The sequence below is a fragment of the Balaenoptera ricei genome, chromosome 17, assembly GCF_028023285.1.
Source record: "Balaenoptera ricei isolate mBalRic1 chromosome 17, mBalRic1.hap2, whole genome shotgun sequence".
In the NCBI taxonomy this organism is placed as follows: Eukaryota; Metazoa; Chordata; class Mammalia; order Artiodactyla; family Balaenopteridae; genus Balaenoptera; species Balaenoptera ricei.
The window spans coordinates 19,168,404-19,192,987 of record NC_082655.1 but is presented as its reverse complement, the minus strand read 5'-3'; the positions used below and the strand labels follow the sequence as shown (position 1 = coordinate 19,192,987).

The window sequence follows — 24,584 nt, the reverse complement described above, 5'->3', positions numbered from 1 at the left end:
TCCCATTGAATATTAATCCTGTTTCATTTTGGTTATACATGATCAGAATAACTCTAGAACATTTCAGTTTTGCAAATTGGTTGGAGTCTATTGGTGTCATTGACCATGGTTTTACTCATTTAAGGCAGAATTTCAGGTGTAATATGTTTGTCCTCAGTTCAATACCAAAAGGACAAATCTGCAGTGTACCAAAAGGGAGTTCATCATCAAAGTTAGTATATGGTATTGTCAAATGCATTAATATATGTACTTAATATATATGTTTATTTTTAAATTAGGTTGAAATTTATTTTCTCCATTTCTTAAAAATTATAGCAAAATACTTAAAATTATAATATGAAAATAGACAGTATAGCATGAAATAAATGTTAAATTTTTAAAACAATGACTTTAGGGTTCCAGCTTTTTCTGTCTTTTAGAACAAATTAGCCATTTTTTTAATCCTAAGAAAGGGTTGCATTGTAAAGCTGATCTACTACTAACCTATCAGAGAAAACACATGGGACTCATATCTAATTCTCTAATGTAGCCAAAAGTGCCATTTGTAAAACTACTTAATGATGGATGTTTTCTGAAGCTCTTTTGCCTGGAAAAAGAAAGTGCATTAAAAAGCTTTTCCTGTAGTGTATTTGATTTGGAATCATTTCCTCACTACACAGTTACTGATGAGTGTTATGGAATAGTCTATATGGAAATATGCTATGTCGTTGTTTACTATTTTGAGAGAATGTTATTTTTTTGCTTTTTAGTTTTTTTCAACTAATTAGGAAATCAGTTACACAATTCAGTATGTGTAGGGTAGAAGTATGGAGGTGAGTGGTTATTCAGACTACACGCAATATTAACCAAAAGGACTTTACATTTTTCTCTCATTTATTCATTTATTCACTTGCTCTTTCATTCATTCAAGAAACCTCACTGAGGACCTGTGTTTTGCTGGACAGTATATATAGGCCCTGGAAGTATAAAACTGAGTAGACCGGACCCTGGATTCAGCTCATCCTTCAAGAGTCACCTCTAGGCCTGTCTCCTAGAAGACTTCTCTGCATGGAGAGGTGGGAATATGAAATCCTGGGTTGATACGGGTGTTTTAACACCACAAACCACCATCCAACCCCAGAACCAGAACACTGACAACAACTTATATTTAAACTGTTGTCTCCTTCCCAATCCTGTCCCCCACTTTCCCTTACCCAAGGAAAGCACAATGGCAAATGTTGAGTTTACCATTCATTCTCTTGTTTTTTTTTTTTTTTTGGCTGCGCAGCAGTGAAAGCGCTGAGTCTTAACCACTGGACTGCCAGGGAGTTCCCCACTGTTCTTTTTGTTCTTAATCATTGTTTAGGTTTTTTAAAAAACGAACTTTATTAGAAGAACATCAAGTTTTATATAAACTTCTGGGACTCGCTTGTTTTCATTCAAGATTGTATTACTAAGATTCTTCTAGATTTTTGTATGTAGTTGTAATTAATTCATTTTTTACAGCTTCATAAATTTCCAGAGCACAAATTATTTGTCTGTTTTCTTGACAATGGGCATTTGGGTTGTTTCCATTGTTGTTGTTGTCATAAGTAGGATTACTATGAACATTCTGATATCATCTCCTGGGTACAAGTGTAGGAGTTTCTCTTAGGTATCCACAAGAATTTCTGAGTCATGGGAAATGTGAATACTAACTCTACAAGATCACATGTAACTAGTTTGCAAAGTGGTTGAACCAATATAGTTGCCCATCTGAAATATAAAAGTGATATATGTTGATCAGTATCTTCTCCAACACCTATATTCTGAAACTTCGTAATTTTTGTCAAATGTTTATTTGGTCAATGATATTGAGAATTCTAATTTGCTGCAAAGTTCATAAAGTTTAAAGCACAAAAAATGTAAGAAGTCGTTTGTGATCCTAACTTAGTATATCAATGTCTTCTTTACACCCAGGATGTCTTTGAAACTTTTTACCCTACAACAACTCTGTGATTTTGATGAGACAAGGATTACTGGAAGCCATATAACATCTTCAAAACCACACAACAAAGAATTTATTAAGCACCTACTATGGGCCTGTCACTAAGTCTTTCCCAAAGAGCAGTAAATAAGAAAGGTCCCAGTCCTTATGAAGTTTATATATTCTTGGGGGACTATAAGGAGTTCTGCACCCAGTTCCGTTGTGGGGGGTTCCTCCACCACCACCAAGCGATGCTCCAGCACCAACGAGGTGTCCTATAATTCAACCTAATTCTGACACTATCTACCTGGATACAGCATTAGATTCCACAGTTTAAGGGTTCAGACCTACAAGACTCCCCCTCCCCTTCATTTCAGCTGCCAATTGCAAGCCCAGGTTATCACCTGTGCTTCTGATTGAATGGATCAGAGGTTCTCATGAGCCTTTCCTTGTGTTTCCTAATTTGCTAGAGTGGCTCACAGAAAGCAGAGAAATGTTTTACTTATTAGATTACTGCTTTATTATAAAAGGATATAACTCAGGAATGGACAGATGGAAGAGATGCACAGGGAATGGTATGGGGAAAGGGCATGAAGCTTCCATGTCGTCTCAGAGCATGCCACTCTCCCTAAATCTCCATGTGTTCAACAACCCCAAAGCTTTCCCAGCCCCAATCTTCTTATTTTTTATTTATTTTATTTCATTTAATTTTTTAATTTTTTAATTTATTTTTTTATACAACAGGTTCTTATTAGTTATCTATTTTATACATATTAGTGTATATATGTCAATCCCAATCTCCCAATTCATCCCACCACCACCACCACCCCCCGCCTCTTTCCCCCCTTGGGGTCCATACATTTGTTCTCTACATCTGTGTCTCTATTTCTGCCCTGCAAACAGGTTCATCTGTACCGTTTTTCTAGGTTCCACATATATGCGTTAATATACGATATTTGTTTTTCTCTTTCTGACTTACTTCACTCTGTATGACAGTCTCTGGATCCATCCACGTCTCTACAAATGACCCAATTTCGTTCCGTTTTATAACTGAGTAATATTCCATTGTATATAGGTACCACATCTTCTTTATCCATTCGTCTGTCACCCGGCATTTAGGTTGCTTCCATGGCCTGGCTACTGTAAATACTGCTGCAATAAACACTGGGGTGCATGTGTCTTTTTGAATTATGGTTTTCTCTGGGTATATGCCCAGTAGTGGGATTGCTGGGTCATATGGTAGTTCTATTTTTAGTTTTTTAAGGAACCTCCATACTGTTCTCCATAGTGGCTGTATCAGTTTACATTCCCACCAACAGTGCAAGAGGGTTCCCTTTGCTCCACACCCTCTCCAGCATTTGTTGTTTATTTTCTGATGATGCCCATTCTAACTGGTGTGAAGCAATACCTCATTGTAGTTTTGATTTGCATTTCTCTAATAATTAGTGATGTTGAGCAGCTTTTCATGTGCTTCTTGGCCATCTGTATGTCTTCTTTGAAGAAATGTCTATTTAGGTCTTCTGCCCATTCTGGATTGGGTTGTTTGTTTTTTTAATATTGAGTGGCATGAGCTGTTTATATATTTTGGAGATAATGCTTTGTCGGTTGATTCGTTTGCAAATATTTTCTCCCATTCTGAGGGTTGTCTTTTTGTCTTGTTTATGGTTTCCTTTGCTGTGCAAAAGCTTTGAAGTTTCATTAGGTCCCATTTGTTTATTTTTGTTTTTATTTCCATTACTCTAGGAGGTGGATCAAAAAAGATCTTTCTGTGATTTATGTCAATGAGTGTTCTTCCTGTGTTTTCCTCTAAGAGTTTTCTAGTGTCTGGTACATTTAGGTCTCTAATCCATTTTGAGTTTATTTTTATGTATGGTGTTAGGGAGTGTTCTAATTTCATTCTTTTACATGTAGCTGTCCAGTTTTCCCAGCACCACTTATTGAAGAGACTGTCTTTTCTCCATTGTGTATCCTAGCCTCCTTTGTCATAGATTAGTTGACCATAGGTGCGTGGGTTTATCTCTGGGCTGTCTATCCTGTTCCATTGATCTATATTTCTGTTTTTGTGGCGGAACCATATTGTCTTGATTACTGTAGCTTTGTAGTATAGTCTGAAGTCAGGGAGCCTGATTCCTCCAGCTCCATTTTTCTTTCTCAAGATTGCTTTGGTATTCGGGGTCTTTTGTGTTTCCATACAAATTGTGAAATTTTTTGTTCTAGTTCTGTGAAATATGCCATTGGTAGTTTGATAGGGATTGCATTGAATCTGTAGATTGCTTTGGATAGTATAGTCATTTTCACAATGTTGATTCTTCCAATCCAAGAACATGGTATATCTCTCCCTCTGTTTGTATCATCTTTAATTTATTTCATCACTGTCTTACAGTTTTCTGCATACAGGTCTTTTGTCTCCTTAGGTAGGTTTATTCCTAGGTATTTTATTCTTTTTGTTGCAATGGTAAATGGGAGTGTTTCCTTAATTTCTCTTTCAGATTTTTCATCATTAGTGTATAGGAATGCAAGAGATCTCTGTGCATTAATTTTGTATCCTGCTACTTTACCAAATTCATTGATTAGCTCTAGTAGTTTTCTGGTGCATCTTTAGCATTCTCTATATATAGTATCATGTCATCTGCAAACAGTGACAGTTTTACTTCTTTTCCAATTTGTATTTCTTTTATTTCCTTTTCTTCTCTGATTGCCATGGCTAGGACGTCCAAAACTATGTTGAATAATAGAGGTGAGAGTGGACATCCTTGTCTTGTTCCTGATCTTAGAGGAAATGCTTTCAGTTTTTCACCATTGAGAATGACGTTTGCTGTGGGTTTGTTGTATATGGCCTTTATTATGTTGAGGTAGGTTCCCTCTATGCCCACTTTCTGGAGAGTTTTTATCACAAATGGGTGTTGAATTTTGTCAAAAGCTTTTTCTGCATCTGTTGAGATGATCATGTGGTTTTTCTCCTTCAATTTGTCAATATGGTTTATCACATTGATTGATTTGCATATATTGAAGAATCCTTGCATCCCTGGGATAAATCCCACTTGATCATGGTGTATGATCCCTTTATTTTGTCGTTGGATTCTGTTTGCTAGTATTTTGTTGAGGATTTTTGCATCTCTATTCATCAGTGATATTGGTCTGTAATTTGCTTTTTTGAAGTACCTTTGTCTGGTTTTGGCATAAAGGTGATGGTGGCCTCATAGAATGAGTTTGGCAGTGTTCCTTCCTCTGCAAATTTTTGGAAGAGTTTAGGAAGGATGGATGTTAGCTCTTCTCTAAATGTTTGATAGAATTCACCTGTGAAGCCATCTGGTCCTGGACTTTTGTTTGTTGGAAGATTTTTAATCACAGTTTCAGTTTCATTACTTGTGATTGGTCTGTTCGTATTTTCTGTTTCTTCCTCATTCAGTCTTGGAAGGTTATACCTTTCTAAGAATTTGTCCATTTCTTCCAGGTTGTCCATTTTATCGGCATAGAGTTGCTTGTAGTAGTCTCTTAGGATGCTTTGTATTTCTGCAGTGTCCATCGTAACTTCTTTTTCATTTCTAATTTTATTGATTTGAGTCCTTCTCCTTTTTTTTTTGATGAGTCTGGCTAAAGGTTTATCAATTTTGTTTACCTTCTCAAAGAACCAGCTTCTAGTTTTATTAATCTTTGCTATTGTTTTCTTTGTTTCTATCTCATTTATTTGTGCTCTGATCTTTATGATTTCTTTTCTTCTACTAACTTTGGGTTTTGTTTGTTCTTCTTTCTCTAGTTCCTTTAGGTGTAAGGTTAGATTGTTTATTTGAGATTTTTCTTGTTTCTTGAGGTAGGCTTGTATTGCTATAAACTTCGCTCTTAGAACTGCTTTTGCTGCATCCCATAGGTTTTGGATCATCGTGTTTTCATTGTCATTTGTCTCTAGGTATTTTTTGATTTTCTCTTTGATTTCTTCAGTGATCTCTTGGTTATTTAGTAATGTATTGTTTAGCCTCCATGTGTTTGTGTTTTTATGTTTTTTTCCCTGTAATTGATTTCTAATCTCATAGCATTGTGGTCAGAAAAGATGCTTGATATGATTTCAATTTTCTTAAATTTACCAAGGCTTGATTTGTGACCCAAGATGTGATCTATCCTGGAGAATGTTCCTTGTGCACTTGAGAAGAAGTGTAATCTGCTGTCTTTGGATGGACTGCCCTATAAATATCAATTAAATCTATCTGGTCTATTTTGTCATTTAAAGCTTTTGTTTCCTTATTGATTTTCTGTCTGGATGATCTGTCCATTGGTGTAAGTGAGGTGTTAAAGTCCCCCACTATTATTGTGTTGCTGTCGATTTCCTCTTTTAGAGCTGTTAGCAGTTGCCTTATGTATTGAGGCGCTCCTATGTTGGGTGCATATATATTTATCATTGTTATATCTTCCTCTTGGATTGATCCCTTGATCATTATGTAGTGTCCTTCCTTGTCTCTTGTAACATTCTTTATTGTAAAGTCTATTTTATCTGATATGAGTATTGCTACTCTAGCTTTCTTTTGATTTCCATTTGTATGGAATATCTTTTTCCATCCCCTCACTTTCAGACTGTATGTGTTCCTAGGTCTGAAGTGGGTCTCTTGTAGACAGCATATATATGGGTCTTGTTTTTGTATCCATTCAGCAAGCCTGTGTGTTTTGGTTGGAGCATTTAATCCATTCACGTTTAAGGTAATTATCGATATGTATGTTCCTATTACCATTTTCTTAATTGTTATGGGTTTGTTTTTGTAGGTCCTTTTCTTCTCCTGTGTTTCCCACTTAGAGAAGTTCCTTTAGTGTTTGTTGTAGAGCTGGTTTGGTGGTGCTGAATTCTCTTAGCTTTTGCTAGTCTGTAAAGCTTTTGATTTTTCTGTCGAATCTGAATGAGATCCTTGCCGGGTAGAGTAATCTTGGTTGTAGGTTCTGCCCTTTCATCACCTTAAATATATTGTGCCACTCCCTTCTGGCTTGTGGAGTTTTTGCTGAGAAATCAGCTGTTAACCTTCTGGGAGTTCCCTTTTATATTACTTGCCGTTTTTCCCTTGCTGCTTTCAATAAATTTTCTTTGTCTTTAATTTTTGCCAATTTGATTACTATGTGTCTCGGAGTGTTTTTCCTTGGGTTTATCCTGCCTGGGACTCTCTGCACTTCCTGGACTTGGGTGGCTATTTCCTTTCCCATGTTAGGGAAGTTTTTGACTATAATCTCTTCAAATATTTTCTCGGGTCCTTTCTCTCTCTCTTCTCCTTCTGGCACCCCTGTAATACGAATGTTGGTGCGTTTAATGTTGTCCCAGTGGTCTCTGAGGCTGTCTTCATTTCTTTTCATTCTTTTTTATTTATTCTGTTCTGCAGCAGTGAATTCCACCATTCTGTCTCCCAGGTCACTTATCCGTTCTTCTGCTTCAGTTATTCTGCTATTGATTCCTTCTAGTGTATTTTTCATTTCAGTTATTGTTTGTTCTTTCATTCTTCTAGGTCTTTGTTAAACATTTCTTGCATCTTCTCGATCTTTTCCTCCATTCTTTTCTGAGGTCCTGGATCATCTTCACTATCATTATTCTGAATTCTTTTTCTGGAAGGTTGCCTATCTCCACTTCATTTAGTTGTTTTTCTGGGGTTTTATCTTGTTCCTTCATCTGGTACAAAGTCCTCTGCCTTTTCATTTTGTCTGTCATTTTGTGAATGTGGTTTTCATTCCATAGGTTCCAGAGTTGTAGTTCTTCTTACTTCTGCTGTCTGCCCTCTGGTGGATGAGGCTATCTAAGAGGCATGTGCAAGCTTTCTGATGAGAGGGACTGGTGGTGGGTAGAGCTGGGTGTTGCTGTGGTGGGCAGAGCTCAGTAAAACTTTAATCCACTTGTCTGCTGATGGGTGGGGTTGGGTTCCCTCCCTGGTAGTTGTTTGGCTTGAGGTGACCCAGCACTGGAGCCTACCTGGCTCTTTAGTGGGACTAATGGCAGACTCTGGGAGGGCTCACGCCAAGGAGTACTTCCCAGAACATCTGCTGCCAGTGTCCTTGTCCCCACAGTGAGGCACAGCCACCCTCCGCCTCTGCAGGAGAACCTCCAACACTAGCAGATAGGTCTGGTTCAGTCTCCTATGGGGTCACTGCTCATTCCCCTGTGTCCTGCTGCACACACTACTTTGTGTGTGCCCTCCAAGAGTGGAGTCTCTGTTTCCCCCAGTCCTGTCAAAGTCCTACAGTCAAATCCCACTAGCCTTTAAAGTCTGATTCTCTGGGAATTCCTCCTCCCATTGCCGGACCCCCAGGTTGGGAAGCCTGACATGGGGCTCAGAACCTTCAATCCAGTAGGTGGACTTCTGTGGTATAAGTGTTCTCCAGTTTGTGAGTCACCCACCCAGCAGTTATGGGATTTGATTTCATTGTGATTGTGCCCCTCCTACCATCTCACTGTGGCTTCTCCTTTGTCTTTGGTTGTGGGGTATGTTCTCTGGTGAGTTCCAGTGTCTTCCTGTTGATGACTGTTCAGCAGTCAGTTGTGATTCTGGTGCTCTCGCCAGAGGGAGTGAGTGCATGTCCTTCTACTCTGCCATCTTCAAGAGCCAACCTTTTGATTTTTTTTAAATGGAGGTTTCATTACACAGGCATGATTAATTAAATCTTTGGCCATTGGCAGTCAATTCAACCTCCAGTCCCTTTCCCCTCCCCAGAGGTCAGGGAGGTGGGATTCAAAATTCCAACCCTCTAATCACATGGTTGGTTCTTCTGTCAACCACCTTTAGGTGTGTGTGGTAAGTCACCTCATTAACATAACACAAGACACCTTTATTGCTCTCGTCACTTAGGAAATTCCAAAGGTTTTAGGAGTTCTGTGCCAGAAATGGGACAAAGGCCAAATATGTCTTATTATGAATCACAACATCACAGAGACATAGAAAATAATTATATAAATAAAATAATTCTTTTTAGATGGGGGTAAGTCCTAAGAGGTAAATGAAACCAGATGGGGTGATAGAGAATGACCAGGGTTTCATGTGGTGGTTAGTGAAAACAGCTGCCACATTACTCATTTCCAGTGGGGAACCTCCCACATGATGGTCCATGTGGATAGCGCCCCCTGGAGTTATGCAGTGCAACAGCCCTGAGGGAAAGCTTCTACACACTTGATGTTTTGAGTGAATGCCTAAAGGATGGGATTGAACCAGCCTTAAAGAAGGACTGCAGGTAAAGGAAGCAAGTCTAAAGGTACTGAAGCTGGAAAGGTTGTGAGGGTTAAGAGCATGGGCTCTGGATACATACAGGCCTGGATTCAGATTCCAGCTGTAGCACTTAGGAGCACATCCAGTTACTCACCTCTGAGGCATCAATTTCCTTGTCTGTAAAATGAGGATACCAGTACCCACCCCATTTGACTATGAAAATTAAATGAGATAGTGCGTGTAAAATGCTCACTCTTGTGCCTGATCCATACTAAATAATCAATAATCGGATGTTTCTCTTGTTTTGTTTGCGTACTAAATGGAAAAGAAAATGCTCTCTGGAGAAGCTAGACTTTTCCCGAAACTCATGCCAACTTACCTGTACCTGGGACTGGACTTCAGGCCCCCAAAATGCTCGGTCAGTGCTCTTTTCAGTACATCTCTCTGTGTCTTGGGTTTCTCATTTTTGAGAAATAACAATCTCATAAGCCTCTTATGAAGATTAATGAGTTAATACATTTAAAGGTCTTGGTATAGTGCCTGGCAAGTAGTTAAGTACTCCAAAAACAACTAACGATAACTATTGTTATCATTTTTACTACTATACCATGCTGATTATCTGATACCTTGAAAGACCCACACGAATCCATAAGATCGCCTTTATATATTGTCTATACATATATATTTTCATCACCGACAATATGTTACTGAACCAAACTCAGGTCTGCTTTCCTGCGCACAGTAAAGCCAATCTACTGACACCAGGTTATGGTGAAGGAAAGGGCAGCATTTATTTTAAGAGTGCCAATACAAGGAGAATGGGTGGCTCCTGCTCTAAAACCCTGAACTCCCCAATGGTTTTCAGCGAAAAGTTTTTATAGGCATAATTTGGGTGAGGGCTGCAGGGTGTGTGGCTTTCTTCTGACTGCTTGGTGGTGAGATAACTGGGTGGTACTCCAGGAATCTTGGGCTCAGCCTGAAGTTACCTCCTGGGTGGGGGCCTTAGTTCCTGCAGAAGAACTCAATGATATTGTGATGTATATTCCTTGAGGAAGAACCAGGACCCTGCCCCAAGGTTGCACTGTTGTTGCTTGACTGCTCCTCCCTTGTTTCTGCATTTGCTCCCTTCCTGGTTTTGGTTTTTTGTTTGTTTGTTTGTTTGTTTGTTTGTATATTGGTGGCTTGCAGGGATCTTAGTTCCCTGACTAGGGATTAAGCCTGGGCCTGGCAGTGAAAGCACTGGAGTCCTAACCACTGGACTGCCAGAGAATTCCCTTCTGGCACTTTAAGATCCTATTAAGAAAGCAATAAAAGTCATCGATTGCTGTGCCCCACATTCCTTGGCAAACACTATCTCTCAGGGTGTATTGGAGACTTAGTTTTGATTATAAAGGAAGTTCTTTTCCTAACCACACCTTAATTGAGACATCATTCCATTTGTCCATCTGTCTTTAGTGGGCAGATTCCCAAGTCTAGAGGTTTAGGATTCATGCCGGAATTATGTAAGCAAGAATCACCACCTTGTGCTTCTGTTGGCACAAGCTTTCTGCAGGCAGGGAGTGGAGACACAGGTTGCTGCTTGCCTTGTACATCTGATGAAGGTACTGAGCAAAATAATGGAGTGCTCTGTGAGGAACCTGGCAAAGTGTCTGCTGTCCTTACATCTGGGATTTGACAGCTCTTTTCCTTTGCCTGTCATTCTGACTTTCTTTCTTTGCCTCCTGGGACCCCCGTAGCATCTTCTAAATTCCCTTTGTTCCCTTGGGGTTAAACATTACACTCATTTCTTCCTGAAGTCTGAAATGTCTGGGTCCACAAAGGCCAATTCATAATATAAACTTTATGAAGGTGGCTAGTGACACATCTTGAGATCCAACCTGAGTGGATGGGACTTGGGTGGATAGGCCAGTGAGGAGGAGAAAGGAAGAGAGAAGAAGGGCATTTGTTCTGTTACCCTAACTTTGAAAATGTGTATGTGAATGTAGCCAAAACTCTGAGAGGAGCCCAGATTTTAAAAGTTCTGGATGTTTCTGCCACCGTGAAAGGTGAAGAAGTAGAATACTTGCCCTTATTCTTGAGCCTGGGAAACCCATGGACCATGTGACTCGGGAACATGAAGGTTCATTCATGATTAAGCAGAGAGACTCCCAGGTCTGGTGTTTCATAGCAGGAAAGGGAAGGAAACAAATGCTGTGAGCTCTAAGGAAGACGAATCTGCGCATGTCAGACCAGCCAGTCTGTGTGAGACAAAGAACCCCTGTTTTTTTTCAGATTTTCTTTCAGCCAATCTGAGCTACATTGGATGTGAAAAACTGTTTCTAGTGCTTTCCTTGCTTGAAACAGAATGAGGGGAATTCCCTGGCGGTCCAGTGGTTAGGACTCCGCATTTCCAGGGACATGGGTTTGATCCCTGGTCGACCCCACAAGCCACGTGGAACAGCCAAAAACAGGAAAAAAAAGAAGAAGGGGAACGAGGAGGAGGTACTATACCATCTTTTTGTTTGTTGTCACCAGCCGGTAATGCACTCACTTACTTCTCTCCTTACCAGTCCATGGTCTTTGCTTTCCTTCTTGCTGAAGAGAATTAGCTTGTCCCGTACTCCACACTTCCACATTAGTGTATAATGGAAACAAAAGTATGAAATCAGAATCATCTCTTTTTACATTGGTAAGAGACTTTGTAAATTTGCTGGTTTATTCTGTCATTTTATGAATGGAGAAACAGTCCTAGAAAAATTAATAAGAATAACAATAAACAATAATAGCTAATATTTATTGCACTCTAAATATATACCAGCTAGTCTGTTGTTTTCTAGGGATGATCTAATTTAATCCTCACGCAACTCCATAAGGTAGGTTCTAGTAAAAATCCTCATCTTATAGGCAAGGAGCTCTCTAGGGAGGTGAAGTTGGTGGCACAAGGCCACACACCAGCCAAGTGGTGGGTCAGAATTGGAACCAGTCACTGACTACTGATGGTATCTGGCTCCTGTGGCCACCCGGGTGGCCCAAGGATCCAAGATCACACATGCTCGTAGTAGCAGAGAACAACTGAGAGCCAGAACTCGCTCCTTGCGAGGACTCCACTTCCTTGATGTTGCCGTGGGGTCCACACGCATCATTGCACTCCTGAGCAGTGATGATCCAGGGCCCATTCCTCTTCCCTGGTGGCTGATGTTTCACGCTGACTTTCCTCCTGCAGACATCAGGGGTCACCCCTGTTCTCCTCTTCTCAACATCACTACGTATCATTTGGTTCATCCTTAGGGTTTCCTTTGTTCCAAAACTGGGGGGGGGGGGTGCGTGGTGGCTATTTTTCCAACTTCCTTCTTAGATGCTCTTCTGCAAGCAAACACTCAGATACTTTTGTTCTCATGCATGCATTTCATTTCATTCATTCAACACATAATAATAGATGGCCTCCTATTGCCATGGTAAGTGCTAATCACTACAGATGGGCAACTAAAAAGTAACTTGGGAGCCCTAGAGGATAGGAACTACATCAACAAATCCTACATCTCCAGGACCTAAGAAGGTCCCCAGCACACAGTAACCTCTCAATTAATGTTTGTTAAATAAAAGTTTGTGTTTGTAAAAATCTCAAATTTACAATATACTTTCCTGAGATGGAAGTGGGCTTCGAAGTCTTGCTGCTGCCTCCTCTTTCCTGCCTTATTTCTTAGATGGCCTGTGAAAGGCACTCCACCCCGCTTTTCATTCATTCCTGGAAGCAGGCTTGTGTGTATCTTAGTTTTCCCTAGGTCCTCCCATAAGGCCAGACTGACATCTACTGGAGCACAGGAGACCTTCAGTCTGGCATCTTTCTTGAAGCTTAGAGAAAAGAAAGTGAACTTACAGCAAGAACAGAGGAGAGACAAAGGGAACTTCTTTTTTTTGTAATCCCCTACCCCTATCTTGTCCCTCCCCGCTTCCCTCTCCCCACTGGTAACCACTAGTTTGTTCTCTATATCTATGAGTCTGCTTCTGTTTTGTTATATTTACTGGTTTGCTGTATTTTTTAGATTCCACATGTAAGTGATATTATATAGTATTTGTCTTTTTCTGACTTATTTCACTTAGCATAATGCCCTCTGTGTCCATCCATGTTGTTGCAAATGGCAAAATTTTATTCTTTTTATGGCTGAGTAGGATTCCAGTGTGTGTGTGTGTGTGTGTGTGTGTGTGTGTGTGTGTGTATCTCCAGAATTCCTTCTTTACAAGGACAGATGTTTAGGTCACAGACCCACCATAAAAGGAATGAAGGCAAATCCCCAGGACTCCAGGCTTCTAGAAAGAGTTTCTCAATGATAATAGTGATACAACTACCGAGCCCGCGTGCCACAACTGCTGAAGCCCGTGCACCTAGAGCCTGTGCTCTGCAACGAGAGAAGCCATCGCAATAAGAAGCCCACGCACCGCAACGAAGAGTAGCCCCCGCTCGCCGCAACTAGAGAAAGCCCACGCACAGCAACGAAGACCCAACGCAGCCAAAACTTAATTAATTAATTAATTTAAAAATGATAATAGTGATAGTTATTGAATGTCCATTCTGTGCCATGCCCATGTTAAGTATTTTATGCACATTACTAAGTGTTTTATTTACTTTCTGCACATTGTCCCAAGTAACCAATTTCTAATGCATGTCACAATGTTTTATCAACTCCACCTTTACTTTTGATCTTCTCCCTCCCCTACAACCTCCATCATGAGAACAACTAGGTTATAAGGCCAGGGCTTTGTGATATAGCTAGACTTACTAGCTAGACTCACTAGACTTATAGCTAGACTCACTCACGCACGAATGTGCGTACACACACACACACACACACACAGATGTGAAGGAAATGAAACTTTCACCTTAATGCAGGTTGTGAGAGTTGCTGCTATCTTTTCGTTTCTGACAAATTCTTCATTCTTGGATCTGTTGTGCTTTTCTTACATGAATTAGAAGTCAAGAAGAGTGTGTTGAAGTTTTCACTTAGAAATAGGAACATGTCATCTGATTCTGGAAGACTACCTCAACATCCTAGCTAAGTTACTATGACAGATTTTCTCAGGAGAGAAAGAGACTGTTAATAATCCAAGACCATTAGTGCCTAGAATGAGAAAAACTCAGTGGTGATGTGTATTTATGGTTTTTTAACACAATGCACGTAATTGTTAGGGGGCTTCCTGAATTCAGCTCCCAGCCCTGTGAAGCAAGAGCAGAATGCACACACACCCACCCAGCCAAGGGCTGAAGTACCCTCTTCTTACTCCTTGGAAATGGCTTCTGTTTGCATCAACTATATGGCAGATGCCTTTGGATGATGTCAACCTCTTCATATGAAAAAGAGCAAGTCCAGAAACAAAGCATGCATTGCTGTGTCAGGCGAGTCTGGCGGGGCCAGACAATCGTAGGGTTCTGTAAGGGCCGAGACCTCCCCTTGTAGGAACAGAGACTGCCTCTCATTTGCCTGCTGGAGTCTAACCCCTGCCACCCCAAAGGGAATCCTACTGCAAAAAATAAAAATAGTGCATGCACAGCTTCTCATTCAGTGCTCTTCTTTCTCGGTGAAAAGTTTCTTTACGGTTAGTGTCCAGACTCTAGACTAATTTCAAGGAAAGCTTCCTTTTCAAAAAATTTATGCTGACTGTGAGTTGGAGTGCAAGTCTATTTCCTTTTGATCCTCCTTGCCTTTTGTTTCCTTGACCACCAACTGACTTTCTCTCTTACTCTTTCCTTCCCCATTTTGACATAAAATCTGTTATTTCTCCTTATCAGCCTCTAGCAGGCTCTTCCAGCAGTTACTGAATGCTGAAGTCTACCTCTGGGATGGTGGCTGGGATGGGGCGAGCATAAACATGAGTCTGGGTGCAAACCTACATAATAGTAGAAGCCCTGGAGAATCTATGTGGAGAGGCTATATCTATTGGTGGGTCCATGCTGGATGACAAACAAGAAATAGAACCAAGGTCATGTCTTTGCAAATCAACTCCAGTTAAATTAAATCACAGAATTCAAGCAGACTATCCTTATGCCCTGTAACTGTCTGCTTCATATTAACTCTATTTTTACAGTTGTTATGTCTTATCACTAAAGACCTGAGCAGACTCATTTTGGTATACCTCACATCCCTATCATATAACTCCATAACAAAATGATTCATTTCCAAACATAGACATTAAAGACAGTACTAGGGTCTATTTTAATATCCTAACTTGGGCAATTGCCCTGTGGAATGTGAAATGCACCAACAAATGAAATGAATAATTACTGGCACCAGGCATTTCCACAACATTTATCTTGTTTAATCCTTGTAACACTCATGAGGTTGTTGTGAGAATTAAATAATTCATGTAGGCACTTCCCTGGTGGCGCAGTGGTTAAGAATCCACCTGCCCATGCGGGGGACACGGGTTCCAGCCCTGGTCCGGGAAGATCCCACATGCCGTGGAGCAACTAAGCCCGTGCACCACAACTACTGAGCTTGCACTCTAGAGCCTGTGAGCCACAACTACTGGACCCGTGTGCCACAACTACTGAAGCCCATGCGCCTAGAGCCCATGCTCCGCAACAAGAGAAGCCACTGCAATGAGAAGCCCACGCACTGCAACGAAGAGTAGCCCCCGCTCGCCACAAGAGAAAGCCTGCACACAGCAATGAAGACCCAATGCAGCCAAAAATTAAAAATATATATATAAAATAATTAATTAAAAACAATTCATGTAAAGAGCTTATTACATGCTTGGCATATATTATATGCTTGGCATATATTATATGCTTGGCTTAATATCATTATACTTACTATAATAATTATATGATAGCATCATGTGGTTTTATTTTCAACACATACCAGCTGGGAACCAACCTGCTTCCTCTTCCTGGGCACATAGAAAGTCTATATTATCCAGCCTGCCTTGCATCTGGGAGGGACAGTGTAACTCAGTTCTGGCCTATGGTATGTGGGTAGAAGTTATGGATGCCACTTCCAAGGCTGGCTATAGAATAGCCTGTGAAATCTTATGTGTCTTCTCTCCCCCTTATATGGAGCTAGAAGAGAAGGATTCTGCAATACAGGAGCCACATGATGGAAAGAGCCTGGATCCCTGAGTCATCTACGGAGAACAGCATCCTGATTCACATCAGGCTATGATGTGAGAGAAAACAAACTTTGCTTAAGCCACTGAGATTCGAGGGCTTATTCGTTATTGTAGCATAGATCATCTTACTCTGACTAATACAATGATGTTGAAGAGAAGGGAAACAAATATTCTCTAAATTAGTTATTTGAAAACAGTTCATTACCAAGTAAGGCAGAAGTAAATATTCACACATGAAACAAACCTGCAAAATTGTATGTGGAGTTTTAGGAAAGCTATAGAGCATCATTCTGCTGGGAGGTTAGGTTCCAGGTTTGCATAATGACAATAATGGCAGAACTGAGACTTGAATCAGGTGTGTCTGACTCTAGGACCAGTATTTTTCTTTACTCCATCCTACATCAGTTTGGGATGAACCAGTCAAGGTGCCTCCTGCAAGAGTCAGTGATAAAGTACAAGGTCTCAGAGGCCAAACTAGATCAAATGATGTGTTAGCCCAGGGCTTTAATAGGTCAAGAACAATGGGGAAAGAGGGGACCAAAATGCAAAGCTAAAGAGGTAGTGCTGAAAGTTCAGAATGGTGAGATGTGCCATAAGTAGGGAAATGTACTACAAGGCCAGAAGACAAAAGAGGGTAACAGGACTGAGTGTAGAGGGACAGAATCAGGAAGAGGGGCTCAACCTGGAGACTGAATTTCATGTAATGCTGGCCAAGGGGATAGCCCTGATGGACAGGATTTGAGACAAGAGAATGAGAACAGCAGGAACCCTCCAAAAATCCCTACAAATGCCAGCTAGCATTTCTGTCATGATCATGGATTACAGAAATGCACAATGTATGAAGACTAGCTCCATTATCACTTAGGGTAGTCATATTTGGGGTTCATGGTTTTTCCAGAAAGATCAACCACCTCATCTCCAATTTTTCTGAGCACCAGGCACCTGTATTTTAAGAGCTCACTTAGCTCTCATTGGTATAGACATACTAATAGCTGGCAAAACTACCCAATAGCATTATTAAATACACATTGTTGAATATGCTTTTGGTCTCCTGGCACTCATTCCCCCTTTTTTTTTTTTTTTTTTGCTAACAACACCTATATCCTGGAGATGAATTGCCTCTCACTCATTTTGTATAGTTATGATAAGATGTCTATCATGGTGCCCTAGTTTCTCCTAGTGAAAGAATGGGCCCCAAACCCAAATTAAATCAACACTCTCTTCCAGGACTTTGAACTTTGAGCAGAATAACACATGAATGGGAAACACAGTTGAATTTCATGAACCCAGGTGGTCCCTCAAACCTACCCTGGTTCTTTTCTTCTCTAAGCCTGGTCCCAGAGCCTTCTGATGAAATCTGTGGGCTGTGCTGACCTTTGGTGAAGTGTGGAGTAGAGGCACTCAGAATCAGGACAAGGTGCTTGGGTAAGCTTGGAAGAGCACAGGGTGTCGATTCCACAGAACAGGTGGAGACCAAGAACCAGATATAGAATCAGGTATCTGCCAAAGAGTTCAAGCAAGCAGAAACAATCAAGTTTAGGAGTATAGGAAATCAAATTTCCTGATTAATTTAGAAACGAATGGTAGGTCAGTTAGGATGTTTTTTGGTTGCAAATGACAGAAAACCAGCTTGAACTAGCTTAAGGGGAAAAAGGACTTTATTGCTTTATTAACCACATTGCGATAGGAGCAGTGATTATATAATTTATCACCCACCTGGAACACTTCTGAGAACGAAAGAGCGAGATGTTAATGATTAAGCTGGGACAACAGAGGTAAACTGGGCCTGCCTTAGGCAAGCTGGAATGAATCTTCACGCAAGGAAATCAGAATGAATAAAACCTAAAAGGCTGCCAGGGATTTCTCTCTTTGTGTAACAGTTATTTCTCTCTGCTTTCTACTTCTCTGTGTGGGCTCTATTTGCATAAGCGTTTGTAGCAGGGGGCACACTGCCAGAAGGTCCAGGCTCAAATTCTTACAGATTACCAGTCAGAGAAGAAAAGATGCTTTTGCATCTGCTCCAGTATAAAATATCCTGCCCCAGAATTTCAAGCAGCCTGGCGTGTGTCACCTGATAACCCCTGGACCAATCTTTGTGAACAAAAGGATACATTCCTACCATTGGTTCACCTTGGGCCATATGCCCTTCTTGTGTCGATGACATAGAAGTACCATTAATCAATAGGCCCAGTAGTTTGAAGCAGCATTTCCCCAAAGGGAAGAGTTATTCTGAGAGACAAAACCATATATATCCACTATGACAGCCTCTTACAGAGTGCCTGCTGTCAAATCCACTGGCAGTATGGGAACATAAAACACAGCTATTGGATAAGATACACGTTATACAAAATACAGCTGTCCGGATGCTGGAGCTACCATTAACCCATTTACTCAGGAAACCCTTGACAATCCACTTTCACAAAGTGGATTGCTCTATCCCTTTGGAGTCTAGTATATAATAGTCCATTAGAGATATGGAAGGCCCCAGGGCTTGGTGTTCCTATGAGCCTCTAGAACCTCTCAAATGAAGTGAACTTACCCCAAAAAGGCATTGGCAGAACCATAAGGGCAGTGGGCACCATGAGTTTAAATGGGGAGTTGGGAACAGAAAGACAAGTGAGGACTCCCTAGAAAAGGGTTCAGAAAGAGGATGCTAGAGGCAGACTTCCCTTCCATCACAGCTTGGCTCAGCTCCCAAATCTACCACCACTGGCTCCTGTTTCAGCTTGTTGTTGGAAAGCTCCACTGTTTATGATAAAACTCGGAACAGAGACGCTACCTTCTGCCACCCTGGGATGGTCCTCTCCACTTTGCAGAGGATCGCATGGTGGCTAAAACTCAGCAGCAGTCTGCTTTCTCCCTGCCCAGCCCTTCCCTGGGAAAAAGAAGGAGTGGATAAGTGTGTGAAAGGCTGCCTGGGTGACTGTGGGCTCCCACCCAAAGAAGCCACTCGGCCCAGCGGCCGGGTGGAGAGCGAGGCCCAATGGGATACTATTTCGCAATGGATCCCTCACCACAGTGAGGAACACAGTGTTTACTGGAGAGAGCTCTTCACGCCAAGGTCCCTCTGTGCCTTCCAGAAAACTGCAGCCTGAACTCTAATAAATAACCAAGGGCTCAGCCCAAGCCCTGTTGGAGCGGATGGGGCTGCCCTTGCCACAGTGCTGAACAGCAGGAATGTTGCCAGTAAGCCCTGCCCTTTGGAACCAGTCAGTAAGGCTGAAAACGCTGGAAGCTGGACACACTTGTTGGGACTCCACATTCTAAATTGGAGATTCCACCCGGGCTATTAATAGGTGAATTCTCTCCTGCTGAGCTTAAAGCATCTGGGTCAGTCACAGGAAATTCTTGGAACTAAACAGTATGTGAATAAACAAACAAGCATGGACATCTGGTTCAGGAGAAGCAGCTAATGAAATATGTCACAGCTCAGCTTGTTCCAGAGTTCAGGGTAATGAAACGAATTGATAGTTGATATGATCATTTCAGTGCTGGTCTATGGTCAGTGTACATATTGGTGGTCCCATTCTGTTCATTTGTTTTTTTTCAAATGTTTCGTCTCTCTTTATTCACTGTTCAAGACAGACTATTTCTTTTTCAATTTTTAATTCAAATATGGAGTGGTTGCTGCAGACCCCTTCCAGACTGAGGCACTCAATTGCCCAGCTGCGGGGGGTGCAGGGGGCCAGTAACCCTCAGCTGAGCCCCTTCCTGGTCCAGCTAGAGAGTACGAGTAGAAAAGTGGTCACCAGGGGTTGGGGATGGGGAAATATTACGAGGTTGGTACAACAGTACAAGCTTTCAGTTAGAAGATGAATAAGGTCTGGGACTTCCCTGGCGGTCCAGTGGTTAAGACTCCGTGCTTCCACTGCAGGGGGTGGGGATTCGATCCTTGGTCAGGGAACTAAGATCCCACATGCCGAGGCGCGGCCAAAAAAAAAAAAAAATGAATAAGGTCTGAGGATCTAATGTATAACTTGGTGACTATAATTGATAACACTGTATTGTATAATTGAAATTTGCTAAGAGAGCAGAACTTAAATGTTCTCACCAAAGACAAAAATTTTAAAGGGAAAAAAAAAAAAGAGAGAGACATCCCACATGCTCTCTTCCCATCACTAAGGGTCACCATTATTATCACTTCCAATAGCATAGATTTGTCTCTTTTAGGGCTCTATTGAAATGGTGTCATATAGTGTATACTCTTTTTGTGTCAGGTTTCTATTGCTCAACATTTTGTGACATTCACTCATGGTGTTGCGTGAGGTTATACATAATTCATTCCTGTTGCTATACAGTCTTCCACTGTGACAAGATAATGCCATTTATTTTTCTACTCTGTGGTTGATGGGCATTTGGGTAGTGCCAGTTTGAGGCAGTTATGAACAGCATTGCAAAGAACATTCTAGAATAGGTCTTCGGCAGGGCATGAATGCTCATTGCTGTAGGGAATTTAAAATACTTAGTTTTAGTAGATATTACCAAACAGTTTTCCAAAGTGGCTGTACCAAGTTATACTGCCACTTGCAGACCATGAACATTAAAACCAATACTTGGTGTTTTCCATCCTGAGCCATTGGGGTGGTGAGTATATTGTGGTTTTAATTTGCATTTCTCTGGAGGCCAATGAAGCTGAGCACATTTTCATATGTTTCTTGGCCATTTGGATATTCTCCTTTGAGAACGTTCAAGTCTTTGCCCATTTTCTGTTGGGTTGTCAAGACAATTCTTTCTTTGCTGTTGGCTGTTGGGAAACCCTGCAGAGATCATCTTTGGTATAGAGGGAAAGAGGAATGGTATTTTGTCCAAGGACAAAGCATGCAGGAAAATATGCAGGAGAAGAAAAACACGGGCTTCAAAGTTGCTGGAAAAGGGAAGTAGAAATGAGATTCATCCACAGCAGCAAAGCCATAGACTCATGTGGAGAAACGTAAATTGAGGTGGCGTCCAGGAAGCCATGGACACAGATGGGATCCAGCTGTGGGATGCAGGGAAGCCAAAGTAGTGGCTTTGGGTGGGTGCCAGCGAGAATCGCAGGAGTCCACTCAACTGATAAGACTCTGAATACATAAGAAGTGTTATTCACGATTGCCAGAATAGTTAGAAAAGGCTGTGGTTCCCGGGTGGCATCCAAACAGAGGTTAGAATGAAACAGAATGGTTATTGTTAGACTTGTATATCCAGGCAGAGTCACGAGATCATTAAGTGGGTAGCACGGTTTTAGAGCAGAAGGGTGGGTGCACACTTTTTTTTCAGGTTCACTCAACCACCACATGGGAGAAATAACAAGGGCAGAGTGACCGAGAACACAAAAACATCCTTTTCTAGGCAGCTCTGTTCCTGGGGAGCAGTCCACAACCTCAAACAGTAGGAGGGGGCCAGAGTCAGATCTACTGTGACTTTGCATCCTCTTTCTACCTGTCTACAAAATCAGCCCTCTCCACATCCCAGCTCTGGCGTCAGACCAGTCCTTACCTGCCCCGGGGACTTCTGAAGCAACTCTGGATCTTGCTTTTCTATCAGTTTGACCTGAAGGGGTTCCTCATGCTGATTCTTGGGTCCCGGTGGCAAAACTGGGACCCTGTTTTGCCCTTTTCATACCGTTATCTGAGGACCTGTGCTCTGGTGAAGACCTTACTGTTTTGTTAGGAACAGGTTCTCTTCAGGAACCTTTTCATTTTAGAGTTGGGGTGAAGAAAATGGATACTCTCCACAAACCTAATCCACCCTCTTGATCCTGCAGGAACCTTGTGCCTGTTAGTTACCAGATAAGGACTGCAGAAAAAAATTACTTTCATTCATTGATTCAGTGATACTTTATTTTTCTTAACATCTCTATTGGAGTATAATTGCTTTACAATGGTGCGTTAGTTTCTGCTTTATAGCAAAGTGAATCAACTATACATATACATATATCCTTTTTTGTGCATCTGCTATGTGCTGGGTGATGTGCACCCTAGAGACACAGCGGGACACAAGACAGACACAGCGCCTTCATGGAGCATCTATTCCAGTAGGTCACACAGACATTAAGTAGGTAACATCAATAAAATATAAGAATAGGGAAGCTCAGACTCCTTTCTCTCAAAGTGTTTAACCTTCTTTTATGTGTTGGTTGTTTAATAGGAAGAATTCATGGTAAAACTCTAAGCACAGTTTCTACAACAGTGGTTCTCAACTGGGATTGATTTTGCCCCCAGGGGACGTTCGGCAGTGTCTGGAAACACACTTGGAGCATCTCGTGGGCAGTATCCTTGGACGCTGCTAGATGTCCTACAGCGCACAGGACAGCCCTCACAGCAAAGAATCATCTGACTCCAAATTTTAATAGTGCTGCAGTTGAGAAACCGTGTTCTGCACTAAACCCTGGCTCTTTCCAAGGCCAGGAATCGCTTTTTTTGTTGTGGTTATTCCAAACCAAATTCTTTGGCATTAATATTTACTACAAATATCAATAACTCATTAGCACTTACTATGAGATGTGCATTGTGCTAGGACCTTTGCATTTATTATCTCATTTACTCATCAGGAAAATAGGACATACATAATATCATTGTCATTTTACACATAAGGAAACAGAGGTTCAAAGAGATTAAATAATGTCCCCAAGGTTATATAGCTCATAAGTGGCAGAGCCGGCATTTGAAAGCACGTTTGACAAAGCCTAGGCCTTTTACCAACTTACTTGACTAGTTCTTGTGATGATTTCATTACTTGATGTTTTTATGAGGTTTTGGAGTTTTCAAAGCACTTGCGCAAGATCAGCCCCAAAGCAGGGTTTTGTGGTAAAGCAGCGGCTTGAAGTCTAACGTGTGCTTGGGTCCTAGTCCTTGCTCACCTTGTGACCTCAGATCAATGACCTGACTTCCTTCGGCCTCTGAATTCTCATCTCTAAAATGAGAGCACTGAACTAGATGATTTTTCAGGGTCCTTCCAATGCTCATCTTTTTACCGAGAGATGACATAAGGTAAAACTGCAATCTGTATCATTGGCTAGCAAACTTCTTGATTATAATGTACAGTAAGAGATTCATTTTGCATCATGACTCAGCATACACACACACACACACACACACACACAATGGAAATATGAGTTTTACAGAGCATACTGAAACTGCCAGATCCACCAGGTTTTGCTGCAGTGATACACAATCTCCAAATCTCAAAGCAACCAGCGTTTTGTTCTGGCTCACGAGGTGGCTGGGGACACAGCTCCGCCTTGTCCTTCCAGGACTCAGGCTGATGGAGCCGCCTCCATCTCAAAGGTCACCAGTTTTTAATTGTTTTTCCTTTTTATTTTATTTTATTTTTTAATTTTTATTTTATATTGGACTATAGTAGACTAACAATGTTGTATTAGTTTCAGGTGTACAGCAAAGTGATTCAGTTATACATACACATACATCTATTCTTTTCCTTTTTCTTTTTCATTTTTCTATTCTTTTTCAAATTCTTTTCCCACTTAGGTTATTACAGAATATTGAGCAGAGTTCCCCGTGCTATACAGTAGGTCCTTGTTGGTTGTCTATTTTAAATATAGCAGTGTGTACGTGTCAGTCCCAAACCCCCAGTCTATCCCTTCCCCCCACCCTTCCCCTTTAGTAACCATAAGTTTGTTTTCTAAGTCTGTGAGTCTGTTTCTGTTTTGTAAATAGGTCACCGGTCTTAATGGCAGAGGGAAAGAGACCATGGTGAATCCCACAATGGCACCTAAAACTTCCACTCAGCCTGGCACGCATCATTTCTGCTCACATTTCTTTGGCCAAATCACTTGGCCGCACCTAACTTCAGTGCAATTCCACCATGTGCCTGGGGAAAGAACCAAAAATATCTGGTGCACAGCGTGAATGACTCCCGCAAATATGTTCCATGATGGTTAATCTTATGTGTCAGCTTCCCTGGGTCACCACGGTGCCCAAATATTTGTTGAAGCATTATTCTGGATGTTTTTGTGAGGGTGCTTTAGGACGATATTTACATTTAAATCAATGGATTTTGAGTAAAGCAGATTGCCCTCCGTGATATGGGTGGGCCTCGTCCAATCAGTTGAAGGTCTGAATAGAACAAAAGACTGACCATCCCCTGAGCAAGAAGGAATTTTGCCATCAGACAGCTTTTGGACTTGAAATGTAACATTGACTCTTCTTGGGTCTCCAGCCTGTGGGCCCACCCTGCAGATTTTGGACTTACTAGCCTCCTTGATCAGGTGAGCTAATTCCTTTAAATAATTACCTTTATACACACATCCTATTGGTTCTGTTACTCTGGAGAACCCTGACTGATAAACGTACCCACACTATGTATGATGCATGCTGATGTTTGTTCGTTTTTTCAATTTAATTGCATTCTATCATACTCCATTATATTCTATTTTTTTTAAATGCTAGTCACAA

General features: G+C 41.3%; 1 protein-coding gene across 2 annotated transcripts in view; it reads left to right on the top strand.

The window, feature by feature from the left end:
• DEPTOR (DEP domain containing MTOR interacting protein) overlaps positions 1–24,584 on the top strand; it is a 175,501-nt gene extending 150,917 nt beyond the window's left edge. For both annotated transcript variants that reach the window (XM_059901398.1, XM_059901400.1), the window contains one exon: positions 23,847–24,584. In XM_059901398.1, the coding sequence (XP_059757381.1) occupies positions 23,847–24,038 (192 nt within the window). In that variant the 3' untranslated portion in view covers positions 24,039–24,584. The remainder of the gene's footprint in view (positions 1–23,846) is intronic.